The 12,094-nt window shown below is 46.3% G+C and overlaps 1 protein-coding gene across 1 annotated transcript in view; it reads left to right on the forward strand.

The window, feature by feature from the left end:
• The first annotated feature begins 4,957 nt into the window (after positions 1-4,957).
• LOC133765372 (cyclic nucleotide-binding domain-containing protein 2-like) overlaps positions 4,958-12,094 on the forward strand; it is a 108,003-nt gene continuing 100,866 nt past the window's right edge. Inside the window, exons 1-2 of the mRNA XM_062198941.1 lie at positions 4,958-5,220; positions 9,750-9,861. Coding sequence (XP_062054925.1) covers positions 4,958-5,220; positions 9,750-9,861 — 375 coding nt within the window. The remainder of the gene's footprint in view (positions 5,221-9,749; positions 9,862-12,094) is intronic.

Below are 12,094 nucleotides of genomic sequence, written 5' to 3' on the forward strand. Positions count from 1 at the left end.
GCCTGACTGGATCATTCCACAATGAATATGTGTGTTGAAACACCACATAATGCCCCATAATTATACATTATTGTCAACTGAAAATACAACTGAAGGAAGATCAGCTGAGTCAATTACGTTTCATTCACTCCAGTTCCAATTATTTTGTCGTAAATGTCAGAATTACTTTCTTCTTTGTGGCTGAGTAATAGTCCATAATGTATTTACCACACTGTCTGTTGAGGGACATCTAGGCCGATTCCATACCCTTGCTACTGTGAACTGGGCTGCAATAAATACGGGAGTATAGGTATCTCTTCTCTGTGATGACTTCATTTCCTACAGATATAATCCCAGAAGCGGCACAGCTCGGTCACATGATAGATCTATTTTCAGTTTTTTGATCAGTCACCATACTCTTCCATAATGGCTGTAGTAAGTTTTATGCCCATCTGCATTGTATAAGAGTTCCCTTTTCTCTACTTCCTCACCAGCATTTGATAGTTTTTGATCTTTGATAACAGGCATTCTAAGTGACTGAGAGGCTATTTCATTGTGTTTGTGTTTGCATTTGCTTGATGACTAGCGATACTGCCCATGTTGGTCATTTGAATATTCATCATAGGAAAGGCTGTCTATGACAAGACCACAGTCAACCTCATGTTGAATGGTGGAAATCTGGAAGCATTTCTGGAAGTTCTGGAGCCAGACAAGGATGTCCATTTTCTTGCCACTTTTATTCAATATAGTTCTGGAAGTGTTAGCCAGAGCCATTAGGCAAAGAAATACAAGGTATGCAAATCAGAAAGGAGGACATCACATTATCTCTGTTTGCAGACCACATGATTCTATAGATCGGAGAACCAAAAGACTCTGTCATGAGACTATTAGAGGCCAGCGCTGTGGCTCACTAGGCTAATCCTCTGCCTGTGGTGCTGGTACCCTGGGTTCTAGTCCCGGTTGGGGCACCGGTTCTGTCCTGGTTGCTCCTCTTCCAGTCCAGCTCTCTGCTGTGGCCCGGGAGTGCAGTGGAGGATGGCCCAAGTGCTTGGGCCCTGCACCCGCATGAGAAACCAGGAGGAAGCACCTGGCTCCTGACTTCGGATTGGCATGGCATGCCAGCTGTAGCAGCCATTTGAGGGGTGAACTGATGGAAGGAAGACCTTTCTCTCTGTCTGTCTCTCTCGCTCTGTCTAACTCTGCCTATCAAAAAAAAAAAAAAAAAGAGAGAGAGAGAGAGACTATTAGAACTGATAAGAGAATTCAGCAGTGATGCAGACTACAAACTCGACACACAAAAATCAGTAGCATTTTTATACATTCACAGTGATCTTGCTGAGAAAGAACTTACAAGAAAAATCTCATTCACAATATGTACAAAAAATTAAATACTTTGGGATAAATTGATGTGAAGGACCTCCCCAGTGAAAATTACTAATGAAAGAATTGAAAGAAACAGAAGACACAAAGACATCCTATCTTCATGAACTAAAGAATTAATACTATCAAGATGTCCTTGCCACCCAAAGCAATTTGCAGATTTAGAGTTCATTTCTCTCCAAGTACCAATGACAGCCTTCACAGAATTAGGGAAAAAAATCCTAAAATTTATGTGAAAATAAAAAGGACCCTGAATATACAAAGCAATCTTGAACAATAAAAACAAAGCTAGAGGCATCACAAGACTATATTTGAAGATATACCACAGGCATATTATCACCAACACAGCACAACACTAGACCAATGAAACGGAAAAGAGACACCAGATATTCAAGCTTCTACAACCAACATTTCTTTGACAAAGGTGCTAAAACATTCCTTGGAGAAAGGGCAGTCTCTTTAATAAATAATGTTGGAAAACTGGATTTCTACATGCAGGAGAAGTTTAAAAGTAGACCCCTTCCTTACATCCTATATAAAAATCAACTCAAAATGGGTCAATGACCTAAATGTAAGACCTGAAACTATGGAACTACTAAAAGAAAGCATAAGGGAAATACTCCAGGACATTGGCATAGGCAATAACTTTTTGGCTAAGACTCCCAAAAGCAAAAGTAATGAAAGTAGAACTGGACAAGTGAGCTTACACCAAACTAAGAAGCTTCTATACAGCAAAGGGAACCATCAACAAAGTGAAGAGACAACCAACAGACCAGGAGGAAATATCTGTAAAGGATGCATCTGACAAAGGACTAATATTCAGGAGCTTAAGAACGCAACAACAAAACAGTTAAGAAATGGCAAAGGATTCAGACACATTTTTCAGAGGATATACAAATCACAGGCAAAGAGTTTCAGATAGTTAAATGTTTTAATATCACGTTTCTTAAAACAAATGATAATCAAAAGAATATATCATTTCGAAAGGCCACATTTTTTCCAACACTTTTGTGTCTATCCTTTGACCACATTAATTCTGTCAAGTATATTTAGGTGGTGAAATTGAGGCACAGAGGAGGCCAAATTACCTCCCAGCTAATGAGGCTTTTTTGAGGTCAGGAAAACTGTTTTCACCTCAATCCATCTCCGTTCCAAGAGCCGAGAGCCTCGGGAGTTTGTAACTACTTCCTATTGAGCATCTGCTAAGCCTTATAGAACCCCAGAAAACCTGGGCCCACTGGCCCAGTGCACAGCAAGGCAAGCCCTGACACCAGGGTGGCAGAGACAGTAGAAGTTTATTTTGCAAGGTGCAGAGCTGGGAGTCAGGCAACTATTGCTCGCGTCCTGAACTCCTCAAGGGTTTGAGGGCTGCAAATCCTAGAGATTAAAATGAGTGTTGAGCAGTGACTGCTCAGCTCTTGTGCTGGTCTCTGGCTGGTCCACAGTGTTGTGGTCTTCCTTGGATTGGTCCGTGATAGGAGGCCAGTGTATTCTTTGAAGATGCTATGATGGCAAAGTTGGCATCCAGTCTGTTGGGGTCTACAGGGAGGTGGGCAGTGCTGTATGTGGTGAGCGTCTGTAGTTCCTGTGGAGTATCTCAAAACAGAGTCTAGTGGGAGAATGTGAACTACCAAGGTGACAATTGAATTCTGAATCTTGTGGCCTGGCTGGACCCTGGTACCACTCCCTTATTTTACTGAGATACCCTTAGTAGGGAGTTTACTCGTTATCATCAAAGTGATGTCAGAGGAACTGTGAGCTGAGAGAGAGAGACCGGGGCTTGATAAAATCCACATCGGAGGCGGTGGGGTTGGGGGCCTGGCTATGGCCTGGCATCCAAACTGTGAACAGTGAGTGTCCTTGGGAAGGCACAATGGCAGGAAGTATGGCTGCATGAGGACAGAGATCACTTGAAGGAGACTTTAACATCCAGTACGCGAGTCAGGACTATCCTCCGGCCAGTGGGGAGCCATTTAAGGATTTTTAGCAAGACTCTTATGTGTACAGATTTGCGTTTTATAAGCATCTATGTGGTAGTGGCAGAGAGAATGGATTTGAGAGGTGCTGGAATAGGGAGGAGACAAAAATGATTCTCCTTGCGTCGGACAATGGACAAGGTGGAGTCATTCATTGCAACAGAGAACAGCCTCAGGATAAAAAGCCTGCTTCAGTTTCTAGGGGAGCGATCGGCTTGATCAGAGCTGATTCTGCACAAGAAAAGTCAGTGCGTGCTGAGAACTAACTGGGTAGGGCTATGACGTTCACGATCATTACCTACGTCAGATTCAGAATCAGCTTAAATCTTAAAGACACAGGCATCCCTGTAACCATCCTGGGCTTTTTCAAAAAACTAAATTGAGTTATACAAGCAATAGTGGGTTTCTTTTTTCTTTTTTTTTTTGAACAGGCAGAGTGGACAGTGAGAGAGAGAGAAAAGTCTTCCTTTGCTGTTGGTTCACCCTCCAATGGCTGCCGCAGCCGGTGCGCTGCGGCCGGCGCACCGCGCTGATCCGAAGCCAGTAGCCAGGTGCTTCTCCTGGTCTCCCATGCGGGTGCAGGGTCCAAGTACTTGGGCCATCCTCCACTGCCTTCCCGGGCCACAGCAGAGAGCTGGCCTGGAAGAGGGGCAACCGGGACAGAATCCGGCGCCCCGACCGGGACTAGAACCCCGTGTGCCGGCGCCGCAGGCGGAGGATTAGCCTAGTGAGCCATGGCGCCGGCCCTAGTGGGTTTCATAGATTTGTCATTTTACATGAATTTTCTTATAGCAAGAAAGTTATATGAGATTTTATTTTGTGAATTTATTTATTTATTTTTTTTATTTTTGACAGGCAGAGTGGACAGTGAGAGAGACAGACAGAAAGGTCTTCCTTTGCCGTTGGTTCACCCTCCAATGGCTGCTGCGGCCGGCGCACCGCGCTGAAATCATAAATTCATTACTGAGGATGAAACACTACAGACAACTCCTTACTTATAGGCAATGGGACATTCAAGGTATCCGAGATGCACTGTATGTGAAGGGACTTCAAAAAGCTCATGAGAAAGTGGAATTCATAGGCTTATTTTGGTGCAAAATATTTTGAAATCCATGCATAGGTCTTTAAACACCACACATTTTCCACGGACTGTTTGAAGATCTCCCCTTGAGGTCTGGCCTTGAGTCTCTGCTGGGGTCCTTGGCCCTGGGGGTCTTCCAACTTTCTTTTTCTTTCTTCCAAGTTTATACATTGCCACCTGACGTCAGAAGTGAATGACACGAGCAGCGGTGGCCATCCTAAGTGTATTTTTAAATGAATTTGCTTAGGAGAGCACGCGTATCTCTAATACCCCCGAGGCTTCTGATGAGACAAGGTGACGACTGCAGCCCTCTGTGCCCACAAAGTAAATCCGTCCTTAGGTTCCTTAACGTTAAGGACTATAAGGAGGCCACGCTGCAGCCCCGCGAGCTCCCTGGTCCCCTTGGCTCTGCCTGCATTCCACGCTCGCTCAGCCGCCTTCATTTAGAAGCTCCGTATGGCTTGGAGAACAATGCAAATGTCACATTCTGCCTCCGCAGCTTACCCTTCTTAGTCTCCTATATATATAAATAATAACATCAATGTTTAAACGCTCCCACGCCGTACAACTAGCGCCTGCTCCCGCCGCAGCGCCCGCCTCTGAGACGCGCATGCGCAGCCCCCACTGGGCGGAGCCCCGGAGCCCGGGGGCGTGTCCAGGGCGTGGCCTCCAGACCCCGCCCCGCGGAGCCTCGGCGTCCTGGGACGCGGGAGCCATGGCCGCCGCGGCGGGGGCTGAGGGGAGGCTGCGGCGGGCCGCGCGGGTGCTCGCGCACGTGTGCGGACTGACCCTGGCCATGAAAAGGTAACGGCGCCCGGCCCCGGCCCCGCGGCGGCCCCGCCCCTTTCCAGGCAGGCGTGTGGAGTCCTGTGTGCCGACCCGGCCCTCAGGCTAGCGCGCGCAAGTCTGGAAGTTTCCATGGCCGCCTCTGGGCGGCGACAGGGGACGCTGTGCCCTGCCGGCGTCGGTGAATCCGGGCCGGCTGTTCCTGTCAGAAGCGGGTGAACAGTCTCCCTGTGGAGGGTGGAGGGGCACACGCCCCACCCTTTCCAGAGAAACACACGCACGGCGACCTTTGGGGACCTTGTCAAAGGGATGCCGGACACACCTGGGCGGGCCCGGCCCTGGGGTCGTCAGGTTGGGGCAGAGAGCTCCGTCCGGGGCGTCCAGCCGCGAAGGGCACCTGCGTAGCCCCTGGTCAGGGAGGCGCCAGGTGTGGGCCTCTCTGAGGAGGTGACGGCTGCGACAGCGCACTTTGTAGTCTTTATTGAGCACTTACTGTGTGCCGGGTGTGGTCGTAAGGGCATTAGGTGAGTCAGTATCAAGTACTCGGAAAGCCTTCCTGTGTTAGCGTAACTGACAAGCAGGTGAAGTAACTGCTCTCATGAACTCCATTTTTAAAAAAGATTGATTTGAAAGGCAGAGTTACAAAGAGAGAGGGAGGGGCAGGGAGAGGGCTTTCATCCACTTGTTCCCTCCCCCCGATGGCCACGAGGAAGCCAGAATCTTCTTCTGGGGCCCCCATGTGGGTGGCAGGGGTCAAGGACTTGGACCATCCTCCCCTGCTTTCCCAGGCACGTTAGCAGGGAGCGGGATCAGAAGTGGAGTAGCTGGGATTCGAACTGGCCATATGGGATGCCGGCGCTGTAGGCAGGTTAACCCACTACACCGCAGCACCAGCCTTCATCAGCTCCATTGTACAGATGCGAAAACTGAACTGCAGAGTTAACTGACTTTTCTTGGATTATGTGACTGGCAAATGGTGGTTCTGAATTCTCACTTCGCAGTCAGCCTGCCACGAGGGCTTTACCAGCTGCCAACAGCTCACAGCTCCACCTTCTCTCAGGACTTGTCCTTGCTGATGGGAACCATGCCAAGAAATGCCTGGGAGGTTACACCTGGGATCCTCAGGGTGTGGTTCATAGCCAAAGATGGCTGCCCAGGGGCTGCATGGAGCCAACTTTCTCCATGTAGTGTGTCATTCACGCCCTCCCAGCTCCCTGTGGGATGAAGCCAGGGCTGGACCCATCTCTTCTTCCCCTTCCTGGTCCTGCTGACCCCACCTCCTTTAAGTCACACGCACAAGAATCCTCTTGTCAAGTTTTGCTTCTGTGAAACAACACCCAAGAACCCGCTCAATTATCCTGAGGTCCTGACGTTTTCCGAGTGTATTCTCTATGCACTAGAGCTTCGTCTTTCTGTGGAAAGACAGCCCACTGGTTTTAGCCGTCTATCAGATGACTTCCTCTTTTGATGAGTACAATGAAATACAGTTTAATGTGCATAAAGGAAATGATCGAATGACTTTCTTGACATGTGTCTGTCCCAGAAAACTCTTCCTACCAGGGATGCGTGTAGCTAGAGTCGGTGATAGGTTATTTGATTATTGACCTCTTGCTTGATGAAATTGATTTTGAGGAGACATGTTAATACTGATTTTTAACAACCTTATGAAGTTACAAGTATAATTGACACACTTAAAGTACATGGTTTGATAAACACACGTACATGCCCGCACCTATAATCTGTCACCACAGTCAAAATAATGAAAATATTCATCATTCCTAGAAGTTCCTTGTGCCCTTTGTAACACCCCCATCCTGGCCCCAGGCAGCCATTGTTCTTTTTGTTACAGAAACCGGAAAGTCAAGACAGACCTTGGAGACCTAGAGGGTCAGTTGCCAAGTAGTTCAGGGTGCTCAAGCAAAATGGGGCAGACAGGGATTTCTGTGGGGTAGAGCCAGGAGGGAGGTCAGAGCAGCTGGGTTTCAGCTGCTGCCATGTTCACTGCCACAGGGGAGGGATGCAGGAACTCTGTGATGACAGCCCTGCATCGGAGGCACGGACTCCGAAAGGTGTGGCAAATTCAGATGACGACCAGGGAAACGTGGGAACTGGGGCATTCTGGGGTTTTGCTCTAAGTTAAGAATGGTTTGAGGGAATGATGCCATCTTTGAACTGCACAACCAAAATGAATACACCGGGGCAGGCATTTAGTCCAGCAGTTAAGACACACACTGGGATGCCCGCATCCCACATCAGAGTGCCTGGTTTCAAATCCTGGCTCCATTCCATCCCAGCTTCTTACTAACGTGCACCCTGGGAGGCACAGTGATGGCTCCAGTGGTGGGTCTCTGCCACCCATAGGAGGCCTGGATTGAGTTCCCAGCTCTTGGCTTCAGTCTGGTGCATTCTATTTTGCACATTTGGGGGATGAACCAGTGCATGGTTGCTCTCTCTGAGTCAATCACTCTCTCCCTCCCTGTTCTCTCTGAAATAAAAATAAGTAAAACATACAAACAAAACCCACTACCAAAATCCAGAACTCCAGGATTGCCATGAAAAGGTGCTTTCCTGGTGGACAAGGCAGCTAATTTCTGCCCTTCAAGTTCATTGCCCTCTTGGTTCTCTTGTTGGTGTGGAAAACACACTCTGCCATTTTAACACTGGCTCAAGTTTGGTACCTTGTAGACCTGTTCAGACGTAGTTAAAGTGCCTGAGGCCCTGCTGAGGGTTCTGGCAAAAGCAAAAAAGAGATAACACAGAACCACAGATCTAGCTAATCTGGCATTTAAAACTCAGTGTTCTCATCTTTGGTCTGTGGTTCTCCTCAGCTTGTGCCCTGTATCTGCCTGAAGGTCTCTTTCTCCAACTCCCAAAGGCAGGCCAAGCCCAGTTCGTACTATTTCCCTAGCTCAAGCCCAGTTCATACTATTTCCCTAGCTCCTTTTTACTCTCATTCTGTCACTTCTTTCTACAGGATTCTTAGGGTACAGCATTCAGTCTGATGGCTAGCTTTATAATCTAGCCCTTAGCTCAGTGGTTTAGACCATTGCTGTCTAATACAAATATAATGCAATATAAATGTGAGCCACACACAGAATTTTAGATTTTCTAGTAACCACATTAAAAAAGAAATAGGTGAGAAATAGGTGAAATTATTTTTAATAATACATTTTCAATCTGGTAACTCAAAAATATGACCACTTCAAGTTACCTGTATGAAAATTACTAGTGAGATATTTTACATTCTTTATTCATAGTGAGTCTTCAAAGTCCAGTCTTAGTTGATATTAAAAGCATATCTCAGTTTGTACTGGCCACTTTCCTGTATTGGACAGTGCAAGTCTAGATACAGCATCATGACCTGGATCCAAAGTTAACTAAGGGTTCTGGTAGGGAAGAAAGGAAGAACATGAGTCTCGTCTTGGACACACCGAGTTTTGAGTACTGGATAAGAATTCTCGTGAGCCCAAAAAATAGGCCAGTAGGGCAATGCAGCTCTTTTAAAATTTTTTTTTCTATTTTTATTTTTTATTTTTTTTGAAAGGCAGAGTGGACAGTGAGAGAGAGACAGAGAGAAAGGTCTTCCTTTTGCTGTTGGTTCACCCTCCAATGGCTGCCACAGCCGGCGCACTGCAGCCGGCACACCACGCTGATCCGAAGGCAGGAGCCAGGTGCTTATTCTGGTCTCCCATGGGGTGCAGGGCCCAAGCACTTGGGCCATCCTTCACTGCCTTCCTGGGCCATAGCAGAGAGCTGGCCTGGAAGAGGGGCAACCGGGACAGAATCCAGCGCCCCGACCAGGACTAGAACCCGGGGTACCGGCGCCACAGGTGGAGGATTAGCCTATTGAGCTGCGGCGCCATCCAGGAATGCAGCTCTTGAGCAGCAAGAGAGTATCTTCCAACTGCCCTTGTCAGAACAACATGTAGAACTGCTGTTGTTTGGCTCTAGTTTGTCTCCCAAAGGTTCCTTCCTGTGCTGGAAGCTTGGTCCCCAGTGTGGTGTGGTGTGAGGTGGTGGAAACTAAGAGGTGGGGCCTGGTGGAACATAGTGAGGTCATGAAGTCAAGAGAGCCCCACCTCAGGAGGGTGTTAGTGTTGTCTCATGGGAAAGGGTCAGGGCTCATGGGACTGGATCATCTAGGGCCTCCCCCAAATCCTTCTTGCATACGTCACCTGCTTCTCTGCCTTGCTCCCACGATTGTGGTGCCATGAGGCCCTCACCACCGTCAGGCTGATGCTAGCACCACATACCTTAGCCTATTCAAGCTAAAGAAACCTGTTTTCTTTATAATGTCCTTAGCCTCAGGTATTTCTGTTACAGCAACAGAAAGTGGACTAAGATGACTACCTGGACAATAAATTGCCAATTTTACCTTGGTTTTCAAATTCTTTCTGTAGACTTTTCCCCCAGAATTGAAATTCTGTGTTAATCTATGTATGTTCTATTCTAGTAGATTTAATCCCCATGTTAGCTTGTTTTTTTTTGCATAATTTCTCCATCGGGGATGTTTTTATCTGTTTTTTCATTTATATCATCTTCTTCAGGTACATTGAAAAGAGTCGAGCAGAAGAGTGGGCACGATTTTACCTGAGTATGAAGACTTGGTCCACTAATGAATTATTGTATAGCAGGAGCAGTTTTTCTAAATATAACTTGGTTAGTATTTTTTATTTGTATTCTAATAATAGCTAATTTTAAGAGTAACAAGCATTTAAAAAATTTTAATCCAATTATAATTAGATACCATTTTTGAACAAAGTTTTAAATGTGTTTCAGGGATATGGGGAAATAGACATTTTTATATGGTTTTTTTTTTTATCAGTTTAGTATATATTAGGTAAAGATTTCAACATTTTGCCCATATAGCAACATAAAGTGAAAAAACTACCATTGGATTACTAATTATAGCATTAAATAGCAATGTATAGCACATTAAAGACAGAGATCCTACATAATTTTTTTTTCAAATTAATTAATTTTCTATGCCATTTCCATTTTAACACCAGGTTGTTTTTTTTTTTCATTTCCAATTCTCTTTATATACAGAAGATCACTTCAGTATATAATTAGTAAAGACCTCATCAGTTTGTGCCCACACAGAAACGCAAAGTATAAAAATACTGTTTCAGTACTAGTTATAGCATCACTTGGCTTTAGACGACACATTAGGGACAGATCCCACATGGGGTGTAAGTACACAGTGACTCCTGTTGCTGATTTAACAATTTGACACTCCTGTTCATGGCGTCAGTAATCTCCCTAGGCTCTAGTCATGAGTTGCCAGGGCTATGGAAGCCTTTAGAGTTCGCTGACTTTGATCTTATTCCGATAGGTTAATCATGGGAATGTAATTCCCTACCAGGATTTGGAAAACAACTTGACAATGTGTGTTAAAGCTCAATATGTGCAAACTTTTACATGTTTGCCATTTCTTTGAAAGGCAGATTGACAGAGAAAGAGGGAGAGACAGAGAGACAGAGATCTTCCATCTGCTGGTTCATTCCTCAAAACGTTGCAACAGCCTGGGATAGGCCAGGCTGAAGCCACAAGCCAGGAACTCCATCTGGGTCTCCCTTATGGGTGGCAGGAGCCCAAGTAATTGGGCCATTTTCTTTTTAAATTTATTTTTATTTATTTGAAAGGCAGAGTTACAGAGAGAGGAGAGACAAAGAGGGAGTGGAGGGAGAGATCTTGTATCTGTTAGTTCACTCCCCACATGGTCATAATGGCTAGGGGTAGGCCAGGTCTTCTTCCAGGTCTCCCAGTTTTGTAAGTGGATGGCAGGGGCCCAAGCACTTAGGCTATCTTCCACTGCTTTCCCAGGTGCATTAAAAGGGAGCTGGATCGGAAGTGTAGCATCTGGGTTTCGAATTGGTGCCCTTATGGGATGCCAGTGTTGCAGTCAGAGGCTTAAACTGCTACACTACAACGTAGACCCAATCGGGCCATTGTCTGCTGCCTTTTTAGGCACATTAGCAGGTAACTGGATTGGAAGTGGAGCAGCTGGGACTTGAACCACCACTGTATGTGTGGTGCAGGTATTGCACGCACAGGTTTAACCTGCTGTGCTACCAAATGCTGTCCTCGTTGTTTATGATTTTTTTTAAAGGAAATGATTTACATTTCAACAACTATTTACTGGACACCTATCTCTCCTGGGCACTGCAAGGTGTGTCAATTAACCAAATATAAATGGTCCCTGCTATAGTTTGAATATTTGTCACCCTGAACTCACATAGGCACTTAGTCCCTGAAGCTTTGTGTTATTAGTACTAAGAGGCTGGCGCCATGGCTCACTAGGCTAATCCTCCACCTGTGGCGCCGGTACCCAGGGTTCTAGTCCCGGTTGGGGTGCCGGATTCTGTTCCGGTTGCTCCTCTTCCAGTCCAGCTCTCTGCTGTGGCCTGGGAAGGAAGTGGAGGATGGCCCAAGTGCTTGGGCCCTGCACCTGCATGGAGACCAGGAAGAAGCACCTGGCTCCTGGCTTCGGATTGGTGCAGCGCCGGCCGTATCGGCCATTTGGGGGGTGAACCAATGGGAGGAAGACCTTTCTCGCTGTCTCTCTCACTGTCTAACTCTGCCTGTCAAAAAAAAAAAAAAAAAAGTACGAAGAGAATGGAAACTTAATTCAGTTATCTGTTTGGAGATGGGATCTTTGAGAAGTGATGAGCTTGGATTAGGTCATTGGGGTGGGGCTACCATGATTGGATCCTGGTGGCTTTATAAGGAGAGAGAGAGAGAGAGAGAGAGAGAGAGAGAGAGAGAGAGAGAGACCGATCCTTCATACATACAAGTTGTGTATGTACATCTTGTATATATACACTGTAAAGGTCAATGTACTAGGAGACTTTTGAAAGTTCCTGGAAAATTGAATTAAAAGATAAAAGTT

This window comes from Lepus europaeus, chromosome 8 (assembly GCF_033115175.1).
Source record: "Lepus europaeus isolate LE1 chromosome 8, mLepTim1.pri, whole genome shotgun sequence".
In the NCBI taxonomy this organism is placed as follows: domain Eukaryota; kingdom Metazoa; phylum Chordata; class Mammalia; order Lagomorpha; family Leporidae; genus Lepus; species Lepus europaeus.